We start from the raw sequence: 17798 nt of genomic DNA, 5'->3' as shown, positions 1-17798 counted from the left end.
GGGAATCGGGGGAAGGGGAACAGACAAGTTGCTGTCCTTTTGTTCTTCAGTCTAGTTGTGGAGGATGTCGCTTCACTGGCCCATGTTGGTATTATTGCGCTCTCCCCGGCTGAGGCAGATCGATCACCGAGGCCGCCCACAGCGGCTCTTGGCAGCTCACACCGGCTGCCACCCGCTCACGCTGGCTGCCAGCCACACATGGTAGCTTATGGCAGCCCACTGCAGCAGGGGCTGCAGCCTATGCCGTTGCCGGTGACTCATGGCAGCCCAGCTCCAGGTGGAGCTCACCATCTTAGCTCTAGAGGGCAGCATCACTGGCCCTCATGTGGGATTCGAACCGGGGCCCTACTGCTCAGAGCTGGCATCCCAAGCCAGCTCTTAACCAACGTGCCACTTGGCTGGCCTGCAAATCTGCGTTTTTAACGCGCTTGGTTTCCACGCACTATACACTTAACTATGCACTACATGGAACCTTTCTCCGAATGGTCCTGCTGATGAATAGTTATAGAAACGTGACCTCACTCTGAGTTAATGATCTGTCATAAATGCAGAGAACGAACAGCTCTGTATTTTCCTCTGTTGCTCTGCTCTACATTTAGTCAGCATTCAGATTTCAATCACTTTACATCCATGACAGAAAGACATAGTTCTTATGGGAAAAAATACCTTACAGAAGATGAAATTTCAGCAGAATTGTTGGCGGACACATTATCTGATGTTCAGTCAACGCTGATAGTGACTGTGAAAATGACAGTGACTCTTTTATATCTATTGGATATAGGCAAAACAAAGTTGTGCATCCTTTACTGAATTACAGTGACAGTGAACAAAGCACAAACAAAAGTGACTATGACGATGACACACTAGATTCGGCAGTTTCCACATGGGTAAAAACAGATAAAACACCAAATTTAGGGCCATTTACCAGAAACCCAGGGGTGAAACAAATTCCCTCTGACCCAATGAAAGTATCACAAGTAACAGGACTCTTTCTTGGAGACAGATTCTTTGATATGTTGTGTGAGGAAATGAATCTATATTACTTACAAAATCAGGAAAAGTATATTACTGGTTTTAAGGGGTTGAAATGGTCAAATGTCACTGTAGCCGAAATGAAAAAAATTTTTTCAATAATTATTCCAATGGGGCAAGTAGGAAAGATAAACTAAAGGACTGTTGGCCTACGGATCCATTTTTAGATACTCCTATTTTCAGGAAACTTAGGAGCCGTAATAGATTTGAACAAATTTGGTGGTGTTTACATTTCAACAACAATGAACTTCTGCAACAATCAACTAACAGGCTTTTCAAAATTCAACCCGATTTTTTCCTTGAAAGATTTCAGACTATTTATAAGTCAAATCAACAACTTTCCTTAGATGAAGCAATGATTCCTTGGAGGGGTAGACTTCGTATACAAATATATAACCAGGGAAACTAATAAAGTACGGCTTACTTGTTCGTATGGTCACTGAAAGCACCTCAGGCTATATCTTGAATTTAGAAATTTATGCTGGTGAAGGAAAAAAATTACAGGAAACTATTTTCACACTTTTGGAACCTTATCTTGATCAAAATTACCATGTCTACCAAGACAACTATTACAATCTTGTGACAATTGCTGAAACTCTCCTTTCAAGACAAGTTAGAGTATGTGGAACAATCAGAGTGAACAGGGGTCTTTCTCCAGAATTAAAAAACGAATCACATCTCTGAAACATGGCGAAACTACAATTCAGGAGAAAGTGTGAAATTCTTCTTCAATCCTGTAGGGATACTCATGTTGTCAACATGATTCCCACAATTCATGATTCAACAATTGTTGATGTTCCACAGAGAAATGAAGAAGTAAAGGAAAAACCTATTTGTATTTTTCAGTATAATGTGTTCATGAAGGGTGTTGGTGAACACCCTTATTATTAATAATAATTATTATTGTCTTATTATTCTCTCGAGAAAAACAGTGAAGTGGCCAAAGAAAGTTGCATTTTGGCTTATAAATTGTGCACTTTTCAAATTTTTTTTTTTTAATATTTCACTGGGGAATTGGGGGAGGGGAACAGCATTGGGGACTCGGAGAAGGGGAACAGACAAGTTGCTGTCCTTTTGTTCTTCAGTCTAGTCATGGAGGACGTCACTTCACTGGCCCATGTTGGTATTATGATCATTGCACTCTTCCCAGGTGAGGCATATGGATCGCCAGCCACTGGATGGCCACTTATGGTTGCTGAGTGGCACGTTGGTTAAGAGTTGGCTTGGGACGCCGGCTCTGAGCAGCAGGGCCCCGATTTGGATCCCACTTGAGGGCCAGTGACGCTGCGCCCTCTACAGCTAAGATGGTGAACAACAGCTCAACCTGGAGCTGGGCTGCTGTGAGTCGACAGTGACCGTGTAGGCTGCAGTGAAGCTTCAGTGGGTTGCCATAAGCTACTGTGAGTGGCTGGCAGCCAGCGTGAGCAGCTGGCTGTCAGTGTGAGCTGCTGCTACAAGGGGGAATGTTTCCAGAGGTATCACCCTCAAGCACTACTAGGGTCTTTGGTGAGCATTTCCTGAAAATTTCAGTTCATAAAAATAGTTAGTGAATTTGTTATAAATTTTTAAAGAAACACAGTATAAAAGTTGATTTCAATGGTTTAAACCCCGGGAACATGCATTTAAACAAGTTAAATGCCCCGTCCTCAATGTGTTAAAAATAGTACTGCACTAATCAGGATCTCCTGTATAATAATAATAAACCTGGTGTTAGTACGCATACTTGTCTTTTTCCTGTTGTTAAAATGAGTGCTTTTACAATAACTGTTCCACCATTTAGTTGTATCAAGCTCATTGAGTGAGGGTGGCCTGTAATTTTTCTTGTTTTGTTTCAGTTTTAAGGATATGCTGCTTTCATAAAAGAAGTTAGAGCTAACAATTGTCACCCCAATAAATTTTAATTAAAAAAAAGAAAAAGAAAAAAAGTTAGAGTTGGGAAGAATGTTTCTTCTTTTTTCTGCTTGGAAATAGTTTATATGAGATTCAAATTATTTGCACCTTGCTTCCTATAACATGCCTGTAAAACCACATGGTATTTTCTTTGAGGGAAGGTTTCTGGTTTTTCTTGTCAACTTTCGATAATTTTCCTAGGATATTATCCCCAAACTTTTGGTTTTGTTAGACTAGAGCTGCTCACAATATCCTTTTATATTTTGGAGAAAGGTACAGTAGATTTTTATTTCTAAATTCTGTTATACTACTTTAAAAAAATTATTTTGTGTTGGAGAATTTAAACATATGAAAATAGACAAGATAGTACAATGAACCCTCATCAGTTAGCCCTAACAATCTTTAACTCATTGCCAGGTATGCTTTATTCACACCCTAATTACTTCCCCTCTTAATATTATTTTGAAGCAAAATCCAGACATTATATCATTTTATTTATTAAAATTTTAGTATGTATTTCTAAAAAATAAAGGCTTTCTGTTCATTTTTAAATACAATACCATTATCACTCAAAAAATTTAAAAATCATTTCCTATCAAATATCCTGTTAGTATTCAAATTTCCAAATGTCTCAAAAATAACTTCTTTTTTAATCTCTGCAATGTATGGAACTATATCTCCCCTTTCATTGCTATTATTATTTCTTTTTTTTTTTTTTTTTTTTAAGATTTTTATTGGGGAATTGGGGGGATGGGAACAGTGCTGGGGAATTGGGGAAAGGGGAACAGACAAGTTGCTGTCGTTTTGTTCTTCAATCTAGTTGTGGAGGATGTTGCTTCACTGGCCCAAGTTGGCACCATCATTGCGCTCTTCTCTGGCGAGGCAGATCAGTCGCCGGCTTCTGGACGGCCGCTCACTGCGGCTGCTGGCCGCTCACGCTGGCTGCTGGCCACACATGGTAGCCCATGGCAATCCACTGCCACAGGGACTGCAGCCCACGCCGTCGCCGGCGACTCAAGGCAGCCCAGCTCCAGGTTGAGCTGTTGTTCAGCATCTTAGCTGTAGAGGGCAGTGTCACTGGCCCTCATATGTGGGATCCGAACCGGGGCCCTCTGGCATCCCAAGCGAGTTCTTAACCATCGCGCCACTCAGCCGGCCCTATTATTTCTTAATTCCTTCTTTCTTTCTTTCTTTCTTTTTTTAATTGGGTAACAGTGTGTTTTTTCCAGGACCCATCAGCTCCAAGTCAAGCTGTTGTCCTTCAGTCTAGTTGTAGAGGTCGCAGCTCAGCTACATGTCCAGTCGCCGTTTTCAGTCTAACTGCGGGGGGCACAGCCCACAAGTTATTGTCTTTATTGTAGTTGCGGAGGGTGCAGCTCACTGGCCCATGTGGGAATTGAACCGGCAGCCTTGTTGTTCAGAGCACGTGCTCTAACCAACTGAGCCACCTGGCCGCCCCCTTTCTATTGTTTTTATTTATTTTAAATAATTTTTTTATTGCCCGGGATTTTTTTTTTCTCGTGTAATTGTTTTTTTTTCCCCCCATTTGTTTGTTTTAATAACTATAAATTCAAACTTAGGGAAGCTTACCTTTCTCTTGAAAATCAAAACAAAACAAAACAATAAAGCTTTTATATCATTTACTAACCTGATCTTATTTTAAGAGAAAGAGAGAGTAGTTATCATCCAAGAGTAAAATTTATATCATGTATGGAAGTTTAAGTAGTGGCAAGTCTAAGCGCAGTGGTACGAAAAGGAGACAATAGCATTGTTGACAGAATTATAATTTGTTGGTGGCATTTGTGGAAAACAAGCCCTTGAAAATTTCTAAACAACAGTAAACTCTCATAGGAAATTCTAAAGTGTCTTATAAGCCAAAAAGGGAATGAAGTTAACCAATTGCCTCAAGAGTGAGTAAAATATTGAATTTGAGAGTTACTGGGACTTGGATATATAAAAATAGGTGGTAGGTTGGGTCACGCTTATAGTGGTTTCCATTCAAATAAACTGCTTTGACCATGTCCCACTTCACAGGTCACGTGCTTTTCCAGGGGCTTTTCTTTTCCTTAGTAGGTGCTGGCAGAAGGTATGCTCAGTCCTTTTCAATATAAATGCCTAGCCCCAAAGTTAAAACATGAGAAAAGAAGAGACATAGAATGAATGAACACCTTCGGAAATTCTGCAGAGAAAATCCCCGTTTTTTCCTGGCTCCACTTTTCCTCATGCTTAAAAAAACAAAGGATTTATTTATAGTGCCTTAGGTGGAATGCTCATAGGTCTACTGGACCAGTCAGACATAAAGTTTACAATTTTCTTCAAAGCATCAACTTCTTTCCCTGCTTTTACAACTTCTCACTGATAGCTGTGGTCCCTGCCGGTGTGCATTTCCACATCAGCCATAATCTGCCCACCTTCTTGTGAGGAAGGGTTGTCTCAGTAAGACCTGCCTCTTGAACTACTCTGTCCTGGTTTATGTTATGCATCCAAAGAGTCTTCTCTTTCTGATATTTCCACTTATTAGTCCCTCTCTAGCCTCTGGCGAACACTGACTTTTTTCTTTCTCCGTAGTTTTGCCTGTTCCAGAATGTTATGTAATTGGAATCATGCAGTATGTAGCCTTTTAGACTGGCTTCTTTCACTTAATAATATACATTTAGGCCTCCTCCATGTCTTTTCATGGCTTTGTAGCTCCATTGTCTGGCTGTATCACCATTTATTTATCCATCACCTACTGAAGTAGATCTTGATTGCTTCTAAGTTGGCACTTATGAATTAAGCTGCTACAAGCATCCATGTGTAGGCTTTTGTATGGACATAAGTTTAAGATCCTTTGTGTAAATACCAAAGAGTGCAGTTTGGTAAGAGGATGTTCCGTTTTGTAAGAAATCACCAAGCTGTCTTCTAAAGTGGCTGTACCATTTTGCATCCCCACTAGCAATGAATGGAAATTCCTGTGACTTCGCATCCTTGTCTGCTTTTGATGTCAGTGTTCCAGATTTTGGCCATTCTAATAGGTGTCTAGTGGTACCTCATTGTTGTCTTAACTTTCATTTCCCTGATGACATGTGGTTTGTAGCATCCTTTTTTTTTTCCTGCTTTTTTTTAATAAAATTTTTTTTTCAATATTATTAGTTTCAGGTGTACAGCATAATGACTAGACATCTATATAACTTATGAAGTGATTACCCCATAAGCCTAGTACCCAACTGATGACATACATACTTATTACAATATTATTGACTATATTCCATATGCTCTTCTTTACATCCTCATGACTATTTTATACCTGCCAGTTTGTACTCTTCACCTTTTTCACCCAGCCTCACAACCTCCCCTCCCATCTGGCAACCATCAGTTTGTTCTCTGTATCTGTGAATTTGTTTCTGTTTGGTTGTTCATTTATTTTGTTTTTAGATTCCACATATAAGTGAAATCCTATGGTATTTGTCTTTCTCTGTCTAACTTATTTCATTTAGCATATAATACCTTCTAGGTCCATTTATGTTGTCGCAAATGATAAGATTGGTTTTTTATGGCTGAGTAATATTCCATTGTATATAGGTAGTACCATACCTTCTTTATCCATTCGTCTGTTGATGGACACTTAGGTTCTTCCATATCTTGATGAGTGTAAATAATGCTGCAATGAACACGGGAATGCATATATTGTTTTGAATTAGTGTTTTGGATTTCTTCAGATAAATATTCAGAAGTGGGATTGCTGGGTCATATGGTAGTTCTGTTTTTAATTTTTTTTTTAGCTGAGCCATCCTGCCACCTGTTGGCAGCTCAGCAGCAGCTCAGCTCAGGCCAGACTCGAACCGCTGTTGCTCAGAGCTCAAACCCTTGAGCAAGCTCTTAACCAATTGAGCACTCAGCCAGCCCTCTGTTTTTAATTTTTGAGGAACCTCCATACTATTTTTCATAGTGGCTGCACCAATTTGCAATCCCATCAACAGTGCATGAGGGTTCCCTTTTCTCCATATCCTCGCCAATACTTGTTTGTTGATTTATTGATGATAGCCATTTTGACAGGTGTGAAGTGATATCTCTTGGTGGTTTTAATTTGCATTTTTCTGATGATTAGTGACATCGAGCATCTTTTCATATGTCTTGGCGATGTGCATGTCCTCTTTTGAAAAATGTCTGTTCAGGCATTCTGCCCATTTATTTTGTTTTTGGTGTTAAGTTTGTATGAGGTCTTTATAAATTTTGGGTATTAACACCCAAATTGGCGAATATCTTCACCCATTCAGTAGGCTATCTTTTTGTTTTGTTGATGGTTTCCTTTGCTGTGCAAAAACTTTAATTTGATGTAGCCCTATTGTTTATTTTTTTCTTTTGTTTCTCTGGCCTGAGGAGATATATCCAAAAACATACTACTGAAAGCAATGTCAGAGTTTACTGCTTATGTTTTCTTCTAGTTTTATGGTTTTAGGTCTTACATTTAAGTCTTTAATCCATTTTGAGTGTATTCTTGCATATGATGTAAGAATGTGGTCTAGTTTCCCAACACCATTTATTGAATAGACTGTCTTTACCCCCTTGTGTATTCTTGCTTCCCTTGTCCTGGATTAATTGACCATATAAGTGTGAGTTTATTTCTGGGCTCTCTAGTCTGTTCCATTGATCTATGTGTCTGTTTCTATGCCAGTACCATGCTGTTTTGATTACTATAGCCTTGTAGTATAGTTTGATATCAGGTAGTGTGATATTTCCAACTTTTTCTTTTTCAAGATTGTGTTGGCAATTTGGGATCATTGTGGTTCCATATAAGTTTTAGAATTATTTTGTCTAGTTCTGTTAAAAATGCCATTGGTATTTTGATAGGGATTACATTGACTCTGTAAATTGCTGTAGGTAGTATGGACATTTTCATGATGTTAATTCCTCCTATCCATGAACATGGTATATGCTTCCATTTATTTGTATCTTTTTCAATTTCTTTTTTAATGTCTTATAATTTTCTGAGTACAGTTCTTTTACCTCCTTGGTTAAATTTATTCCTAGGTATTGTGTCTTAATTTTTTTTGGTTCAGTTGTAAATGGGATTATTTTTTAAATTTCTTTTTCTGATAGTTTGTTATTGGTGTATAAAATGCAACTGATTTCGGGCCGGCCGAGTGGCACATTGGTTAAGAGCTGGCTTGGGACGCCAGCTCTGAGCAGCAGGGCCCTGGTTCGGATCACACATGAGGGCCAGTGACAGCTAAGATGGTGAGCAGCAGCTCAACCTGGAGCTGGGCTGCCATGAGTCGCCAGCGACGGCATAGGCTGCAGCCCCTGCTGCAGTGGGCTGCCATAAGCTACCGTGTGTGTGGCTGGCAGCCAGCGTGAGTGGCCGGCGGCCGGTGTGAGCTGCCAAGAGCCGCCGTGAACGGCCGTCCAGAGGCCGGAGACCGATCTGCTTCATCTGGGAAGAGTGCAATGATAATACCAACATGGGCCAGTGAAGCAACGTCCTCCACAACTAGACTGAGGAACAAAAAAAGGACAGCAGCTTGTCTGTTCCCCTTCCCCCGATTCCCGAGTGCTGTTCCCCTCCCCCAATTCCCCAATAAAATCTTAAAAAAAAATGCAATGGATTTCTGAATATTAATTTTGTAACCTGCAACTTTGCTGAATTCATTGATAAGTTCTAATAGTTTTTTGGTGGACTCTTTATGGTTCTCTTTCTATGGTATCATGTCATCTGCTGGAGCATCTTTTCATATGCTTATTTGCCATGTGTATGTCTTCTTCGGTGTGGTGTCTGTTAAGGTGCTTAGCCCTTTTTTAAGGAGGGTGCAGCTCTCAGTGGCCCATACAGGGAGCAAACCAGCAACCTTGGTGTTATTAGCACCACGATCTAACCAACTGAGCTAACTGGCCACCCCATTAGGCCATTTGTTAATTGGGTGTTTTGTTTTCTTATTGTTGAGTTTTAAGAGTTCTTCATATATTTTGGATAGCAGTCCTTTATCAGATGTGTGTTTTGCAAATATTTCTTCCAGTCTGTGGCTTGTCTTGTCATTCTCTTGACTGTGTTTTGCATAACACACATTTTAAATTTTAATCAAGCCTAGCTTATCATTTCTTTTTTTCATGGATCATGCCTTTAGTGTTTTATCTAATAATTCATTACCAAAACCAAGGTCATCTAGGTGTTTTCCTGTTGTCTTCTAGGAGTTTTATAGTTTTGCATTTTATATTTAGGTCTGTGATTCATTTAGAGTTAATTTTTTTAGAGTATAAAAGGGGCCGGCCGAGTGGCTCAGTTGGTTAAGAGCTCGCTCATGAGTTTGAGCTCTGAGCAACAGCAATTCGAGTCCTGGCCCGAGCTGAGCAGCCGCTGAGCTGCCAATAGGTGGCAGGATGGCTCAGCTAAAAACAAACAAACAAACAAAAAACCAAACATAAAGAGTATAAAAGGTCTGTGTCTAGATTCTTTTTTTTTTTTTAACGTGGATGTCCAGTTGTTTTAGCACCGTTATTTGAAAAGGCTATCTTTTCTCTACTTTATTGCCTTTGCTACTTCATCAAAGATCAATTGACTGTATTTATGTGGGTTTATATTCTGGGCTCTTCATTATATTCCAATGACCTATTTATCTATATTTTTACCAATAACATAATGTCTTGATTATTCTAGCTTTATAGTAAGTCTAGAAATCAGGTAGTGTCAATCAACCTTCCAACTTTGTTCTTAAATATAGTGTTGGATAGTCTTGATCTTTTATCTTTCCATATAAACTTTTGAATCAGTTTGTCAGTATCCATAAAATAGCTTGCTGGGATTTTCATTGGGATTCCATTGAATCATTAGATCAAGTTGGGAAGAACTGGCATCTTAGCCATATGGAGTCTTTCTATCTATGAACATGGAATATTTTTCCAATTATTTAGTTCTTTGATTTCTTTAATCAGTTTCGTAGTTTTCCTCATATTGATCTTGTACCTATTTTGTTAGATTTATACCTAAGAATTTCATTTTTTTGAGGTTCTTATGTAAATGGTATTGTGTTTTTAATTTCAAGTTCATTGCTAGTATTAAGGAAAGCAATTTCATTATTTCATCAATTTCTTATGGCAGAATAGTATTCCATTGTGTATATATACCACATCTTCTTTATCCAATCATCTATCGAAGGACACTTTCGTTGTTTTCATGTCTTGGCCACCATAAACAAAGCTGCAATGAACATCAGACTACATATATCTTTATGGGTAAATGTTTTCAGATTTTTTGAGTAGATACCCAGGAGAGGGATTGCTGGGTATCTACCCAAGAAATCTGAAAACATTTTTCAACTACAGTTGATATTCAATATTATTTTGTATTAATTTCAGGTGTATAGCATAGTGGTTAGACATTTGTATAATTTAAGAAGTAATCCCCCTGGATATTCTAGTACCCACCTGGCACCATACATAGTTATTACCATGTTATTGACTATATTCCCTATGTTTTACTTTAATTTACATCCCCATGACTACTTTGTAACTACCAATTTGTACTTCTTAATCCTTTCACGTTTTTCACCCAGCCTCCAACCCTCATCCCATCTGGCAATGATCCAAATGTTCCCTGTATCTATGAGTGTTTCTCTTTTGTTTGTTTATTTTGTTGTTTAGATTCCAGATGTAAGTGAAATCACATTGCATCTGTCTTTCTCTGACTGACATACTCCACTCAGCACAATACCTTCAGGTCCATCCATGTTGTTGCAGATGGCAAGAACCCATTCCCTTCCATGGCCAAGCAATATTCCATTGTATATATGTACCACCTCCTTTTTATCCATTTATCCATGGATGGATGCCCAGGGTACCTTCACATCTTGGCTATTGAAAATAATGCTGCAATGAACATATGAATGCACACATCCCCTCAAAGTAGTGTTTTGGGTTTCTTTGGATAAATACTCAAAAGTGAGATTACTGGATCCTCCTTTGTCTCTTGTTATAGCCTTTGTTTTAAAGTTTTTTTGTCTGGTGTAAGTATTGTTACCCCAGTTTTGTTTGTTTGTTTGTTTCCATTTTCATTAAATACCTTTTTCCATCTCTTTACTTTTAGCCTGTGTATGTCTTTCAATCTGAGGTGAGTACCTTTTAGGCAGCATATGTAAGAGTCTTGTTTTCTTATTCATTCAGCCACCTTATCTTTTGATTGGAACAGCTAATCCATTTACATTGAAAGTAATTGTTGAAAAATATATAGTTATTGTCAATTTATTATTCATATTTTTTATCTTTTTTTTTTTTCATCTTAAAAATGTCCTTTTTGGGCTGGCTGAGTGGCGTGTTGGTTAAGAGCTGGCTTGGGACGCCAGCTCTGAGCAGCAGGGCCCCGGTTTGGATCCCACATGTGGGCCAGTGATGCTGAGCCCTCTACAGCTAAGATGGTGAACAACAGCTCGACCTGGAGCTGGGCTGCCAAGAGTCGCCGGCGACGGCATAGGCTGCAGTGAGGCTGCAGTGGGCTGCCGTAAAGCTACTGTGAGTAGCTGGCAGCTGGCGTGAGCAGTTGGCAGCTGGTGTGAGCTGCCAAGAACCGCCGCGAGCGACCGTCCAGTGGCCGGCGACCAATTTGCCTCACCTGGGAAGAGCGCAATGATAATACCAACATGGGCCAGTGAAGTGACGTCCTCCACAACTACACTGAAGAACAAAAAGGACAGCAACTTGTCTGTTCCCCTTCCCCAATTCCCCAACGCTGTTCCTCTCCCCCAATTCCCCAATAAAATCTTAAAAAAAAAAAAAAGTCCCTCTAACATTGTACTGGTTTGATGGTGATGAACTCCTTTAGCTTTTTCTTAAATGGGAAGCTCTTTATCTTCAATTTTAAATGCTAGCTTCGCTGGGTAGAGTAGTCTTGGTTGTGGGTCCTTGCTTTTCATCTTTTTGAATATTTCGTGCCAATCTCTCCTGGCCTGCAAAGTTTCTGTTGAGTGATCAGCTAACAATCTTATGGGAGCTCCCTTATAAGTTACTAGTTGCCTTTCTCTTGCTGCTTTTAGGATTATTTCTTTGTCTTATACTTTGCCATTTTAATTATAATTTGTTTTGGTGTGGTCCTGTTTGGGTTCATCCTTTATGGGACTCTGCACTTCCTGGGTGTGTATGTCTATTTCTTTCACCAGGTTAGGATAGTTTTCAGTCATTATTTTTACAAATAGGTTCTCAATCCCTTGATTTCTCTCTTCTCTTTCTGGCACTCCACATGATGTGAATGTTGTTATGCTTGATGTTGCCCCAGAGGTCTCTTAAACGATCCTTATTGTTATTATTTTATTAATTCTTTTTTCCTTTTGCTGTTCTGATTGGGTTTTTTTTTGCTTCCTTGTCTTCCAAATCACTGATTCAATCCTCTGCTTCACCTAGTCTGCTGGTGATTCTTTCTAGTGCATTCTTCATTTCAGTTATTTTATTCTTCATTTCTGACTGGTTCTTTTTTATGGTTTCTCTGTCTTTTTTCATGCTTGCTATTTCTTTGTCGAAGTTCTAACTAAGTTCCTTGAGCATTTTTATAACCAGTTTTCTTTTTTTAAATTTTTTAAAACTTTATTGGGGAACTGTGTTTTTCCCAGGACCCATCAGCTCCAAGTCAAGTTGTTGTCCTATAACCTTAGCTGTGGAGGGCACAGCTCAGCTACAAATCCAGTTGCCATTTCAATCTAGTTTCAGGGGCGCAGCCCACCATCCCATATGGGAGTCGACCGGCAACCTTGTTGTTAAGAGCATGCACTCTAACCAGCTGAGCCATCTGGCTGCCCATTGGCAGCTCAGTGGCAGCTCAGCTTAAGTCGTTGTCTTCAGTGTAGTTACGGAGGGCACAGCTCCCTAGCCCATGTGGGAATTGAACTGGCAACTCTGTTGCTCAGAGCACGCACTCTAACCAACTAAGCCTCCCGGCTGCCCCATAACCAGTTTTTTGAACTCTGTATCTGATAGGTTGTTTGCCTCCATTCATTTAGTTATTTTTCTGGAGTTTTCTCCTGTTCTTTCACCTGGGACATATTTCGTTTTCTCATTTTGGCTGCCTCTCTGTGTTTGTTTCTATGTAGTAGGTCTATCTGCTACGTTTCCCAGTCTTGCCGAGTCACTTTGTGTAGTATGTGCCCTGTGGGGCCCAGTGTCACAGTCTCCCTGGTTACCTGCACTGGATATGATAGAAATGTCCGTTGTGTGGGTTGTGTGTGTCTTCCTGTTATACTTGAGCTTTGATTGCTATTGGCACATCAGTTGGTGAGATTGACCCTTAGGCTGACTGGCTGTGGGTTTTGGCTACGTCTACCACTTATGGGCTGCTGTGCGGGGCGGAGCATACCACATGGAGTGGGATTTACCCCAGCCACCCTTTGGGTGTGCTACTTGTGGACTAAACAGGTGGTGCTCTGCTGTGGTCTGAAGCCAAACTCCAAGTTGTCTAATGCCAACCTCTTGAGAGGGGCTCCATTGCGGGCCCAGATCACCCAGTGCTTGTGACCAGCCAGGGACTACCTGGTAGGAGCTACAAAGCAATCCACAGTTGGTTGCTGCCTGTGCTGGATCTGGAGGTGTGTGGGGCAGGCCACGATGTTTACTGAGGATGGCTGCCACCAGTACTGGGTCTGGAATAGCTCCACAAAAACCCAGGACACACTGAGACCTGTTGCCGGTTTCTGGCTCCTGTGAGGTTCAGTCACTAATAAAGCTTCTTTTTTTTCCCCCTTTTTTTCTTTTTCTTTCAGCCTTATGTTTTGGTTTTGGGTTTTTTTTGTACCTAGTATGACATTTACAAACTAGGACCGAGAGCAATAGTATTAAATCAGTAACACCAATTAGGAGCAGAAAATGTCCAATATTAGACAAGTATGAGTTTGAGGAGAGCAAACATCCTAGCCATCAAAAGAATACTTTACATGTATTATCATAATTTATTATTATTATTAAGTTAATATGTTTTCCTCCCTCATTTTATTGTTATTTGTACATTATGATAAGTTTGGCTAGATGAATAAAGACTATTATTTTATAATCTTGATGTTCAAATTTTTCTTTTGGCCAATTAGTTTCCATAGAAATGACTCCATGGGGAGGATTAAGTTCAATTTCCCAATACATTGGATTTTCAGTATCAATATTATCATGGGTTTTATTAACATCAGGCAAAGTTAATTTGCCTATGATTTTAGTATTATACCATTTTCTCAAAGCATTTACTGTAAATCTGGTGTCATTACAATAGAAATCTGTATGACAGAAGAATTTTTTAATGCTTCCCAATAAAAAGTCCTCTTCCTATATATCATATATTGTTGTTTGTTGAAGTCGATACTATAGGCCAATGTTGACCAAAAATATCCAGCCTAAGAGAAAACTTAGAAGAGTTTATTTGATCCAAACTGTTGACAATTGCCAGGAAGCAAAATCTCAACCAATTGAGAAAATGCTCCGCCACTGATGAAGCTTTGTGTGGTACGGAGTTGGGTGTGGCAGGGTCTCAGTGAGTCACCAAGGTGGAGCAAGCGGAACTCACTACACCTGTTCAGATTCAGATTTGGCCATGGACATGGGGGAGGGCTCAACACAGGAAAGATGGTGCTTGCCTAGCGGCGACACAGGAGGAAGACCACACACAGGGAAAATGGCGGCTATCTTCCAGCCCTCACCTGAAGCCACACACCTCAGTCTAACCCCTGTATGTCTCCAACACCCCCTGAATCACTGCCCCTCCACCTCAGCCCAGGGTGAATGCATGCGAGTGCGTATGTGTGGGCCCTTTAAGTGAACATCTGGGTTTCCCACAGCCTTCCAGCCTACCCAGCCAGATGTTGTGGGGGCACCTCTTTCCAGCACCAGTACTCAATGCTGGGGAGTCTGGTGTGGAGCTGGGGTCTATTGCTCCTCTGTTGGGAACCTCTGTGGCTGAGATATCCCTCCCAATTTTCATCCGCCACATGGAGGTTTGGGGCCAGCCCGTTTCACATCTCTGCCCTTCCTACCAGTCTCAATATGGCTTCTTTATATCCTTAGTCATAAGACTTCTGTTCAGCTAGACTTCAGATGATTTTCCTAGTTGATTGTTCCATAATTTAGTTGTAATTTTGATGTGTTCGCAGGATGAGGCAAACAGCATTTATGTTGGATTGTTTTATAGAGGTATATTGATTAATCTTTAAGTATTTTGGGGGATTCCAGCTATCATCCTGTTATTGATTTCTAGTTGTATTTCATTGTGGTCTGAGAGTAGACATTGTATGATTTCTACTCGTTTTTTTCTTTGTTCTTTTTTTCTGACTAAGATCTATTTATTGGGCAAATTTGCAAAGCACTGTGCAACACATCATATACATTATGTCAGTTACTTCTCCTGGGAGCCCTGTGAGGTAGGTATTGTGTCCAGATCTTAGACAATACAATAGTTTCAGAAAAATAAGCCATTTGCTTATGATTACACTGCTAGGGAGAACCCAAACCATAACAGGACGCTAACTTGTCCCACACACCAGGATGAACCAACAGGGATAAAACTTCTCTCCCTGTGTGACAGATCCGTGTTTTCAGAGAGAAGCAGAATCCCTTTGTTTTATAATCAAATGTAGTATCAGTGTCATCACTGTCTAGAAAAAGGTCTCTAAATAATTCTTCCAGTTTACTGATGCTGCTAAAACTTCTTCAGAAATGGCATTCTCAGTGAAGCTGCCTAACAAGCTCTCTGAAACAGAACATGCAATGAAATGGGACTTTCCCTACAATTAGTGCAAATTATGCTTTGGAGACTTAAGCTTACAGCTATACCCTGCAGAGAAACATACAATAACATTAGGTTCAAGGATATCACTGTAACAGCAAAAGACAGGAAACAACCTTGTGTTAGTTCACCAGTAACATATTCAATCAATTATGGTGTATTTGTTCAGTAGAATCTTATGCAGCCAAAAAAGGAAAAGGGTTCCTTGCTCCTTACATACTGATATGGAATGATCTTCATTTAAAAAAAAAAAAGGCAGGAGTAAACTCTGTCTAAATTGTTATCATTTGTGTAAAAAAATGCCTTGCACACGTTTGTTTAGGCACAGACTCTTTCTCAAAAGTATCCAATAAACTGCTGAAAGTGCCTGCCTCCAGAAAGATGAACTTAGAGCTAAGGGTAGGAGAGGCCCTTTATTTTAAATCTCTTTTGTGTCTTGACCCATGGGACGTATTCAAACATTTTTGTTTAATTTTTAAAAATGGGCTACTAATTATACATTTGACAAATTACAGTGGTAATTTCTGATTGAAAAAAAACGAAAAAATTTTTTTTGAGAATCACTATAAAGTTATAAGGTACATTTTTTAATGTAAAAAGGCATAAAATTTCCTTTATAGACAATTTGTCATTTACCCATCATATACTGTCAAATGCACCTGTAATTCCTTAAAATAAGTATGATTCTTTTAAGGAAAAGCCAGATCAAATATACCATTAAGGAAACACAAGCATACTAGACTATGAATTCTACTGAGGACAAAGGCCATTATTTTACATATTTAATTCCCCAGCTTCTGACGGGGATCTCAAAATATAGTTTCTCAGTTACTGAGTAGCAAATTGATTTACTGTTTAAATTGGCAATTATGGAGTTATATATGTCAGTTATACTGACAACAGTGTGAAATGAATGGATAATTCACCAGAAACGGGCTTCTCGATTTTAATTTTAATTACCTTGAAACACATAATTTAGTACCAAACATTTAAACACCCATTATAATTGCTAAACAGAAATCAGCATTATTTATATCTAATCAGCTATACAAAACTCATCGATTTTTCTTTTGAAAAAAAGGCAGTAGAAATCCCAAAGAATAAGGGAGAGACTGCTAATGAAAGGTCACGTTTACTAATCTAGCACCATAATTCCAGTCTTAGGATCTCCCAAGCAGCTGGCAGGAGGAAGGGAAGAGGAGAGAATGTCAGAAAAGTCAGGATCGTTCTTAACTTGTGGCCCCATTTGTACTCTAAGGCAACGCAGGGTCTAGCTGAGACTGGAAAGAAAGACAAAAGCTTTTGGATTGGATGGTAAAGGAGGACCTCAAGAAGAGCAGACTCAGTCTATGAGGGTCCTGGTGGCAGTGCTGGAGTTGACCTCATGGACTAAGGAGTTTCTTCTTGGCATCCAAGTTATTTTTAATGCCTTCAAGTTTTTTAGCCAGGTTTGGTATGTCATAATTCTGAGCCAGATACATTCCAACCAGGTTGTGAAAAGTAAATCCAAGCAGGAACTGGAGCATGATGTTGGCGAGGGAGCAAAGGGCCCTCTTTTTCTTAAGAAGCAGAGTGACCGAGTAGTGTATATTGTCTTAACTACATAGCCTTAGATGAATCATCTTCCTGCATAGTCTCCAGGTTATTTATAAACTCTAGTTTACTAATGAAATCATTAATAGTGTCTGCCCATTTTACAAAGAGTTTATAAAGATTAATGTCTATAATGTTATTTAAGCCCTTCAGAGATTAATTTTCAATATACAATAAACTGTAATTGATTACATGTGGTAGCTAGGGACTATGTTAAATGCTAGTATACAGACGTGAAATAAAGTATATGTCCTGGTGTAGAATGAACCCCTGGTCATTCGCAGAGCATGAAGGAATTCACGAGACTCTACAAAGTAGGAGAGCAAGAAAAGTTTTATTGAAAGTCAGGCAGAGAGAGAGAATTCTGTTTGGAAGAAAAATACAGTAATACCTTGGTTTGCGAGCATAATTGTTCCAGAAACAAACTACTCATATTGCAAGACATTGCTCCTTTACCAAGTTAAAATGTATTAGAGGGCCGGCCGAGTGGCGCGATGGTTAAGAACTGGCTTGGGATGCCAGAGGGCCCTGGTTCGGATCCCACATATGAGGGCCAGTGACACTGCCC

At 39.7% G+C, this 17798-nt stretch overlaps 1 protein-coding gene across 6 annotated transcripts in view; it reads left to right on the top strand.

Annotated features, from left to right (window-relative positions):
- BCL2L13 (BCL2 like 13) overlaps positions 1 to 17798 on the top strand; it is a 90524-nt gene that overhangs the window by 55860 nt on the left and 16866 nt on the right. Inside the window, exon 7 of one of the 6 annotated variants that reach the window (XM_019629981.1) lies at positions 10979 to 11002. The exons of the other annotated variants lie outside the window; for them this stretch is intronic. Coding sequence (XP_019485526.1) covers positions 10979 to 11002 — 24 coding nt within the window. The remainder of the gene's footprint in view (positions 1 to 10978; positions 11003 to 17798) is intronic. 6 annotated transcript variants of the gene reach the window in all.

Source organism: Hipposideros armiger, unplaced genomic scaffold (assembly GCF_001890085.2).
Source record: "Hipposideros armiger isolate ML-2016 unplaced genomic scaffold, ASM189008v1 scaffold_878, whole genome shotgun sequence".
In the NCBI taxonomy this organism is placed as follows: domain Eukaryota; kingdom Metazoa; phylum Chordata; class Mammalia; order Chiroptera; family Hipposideridae; genus Hipposideros; species Hipposideros armiger.
Note: the sequence above shows the minus strand (reverse complement) of the source record. Positions and strands in the feature narration are given on the sequence as shown.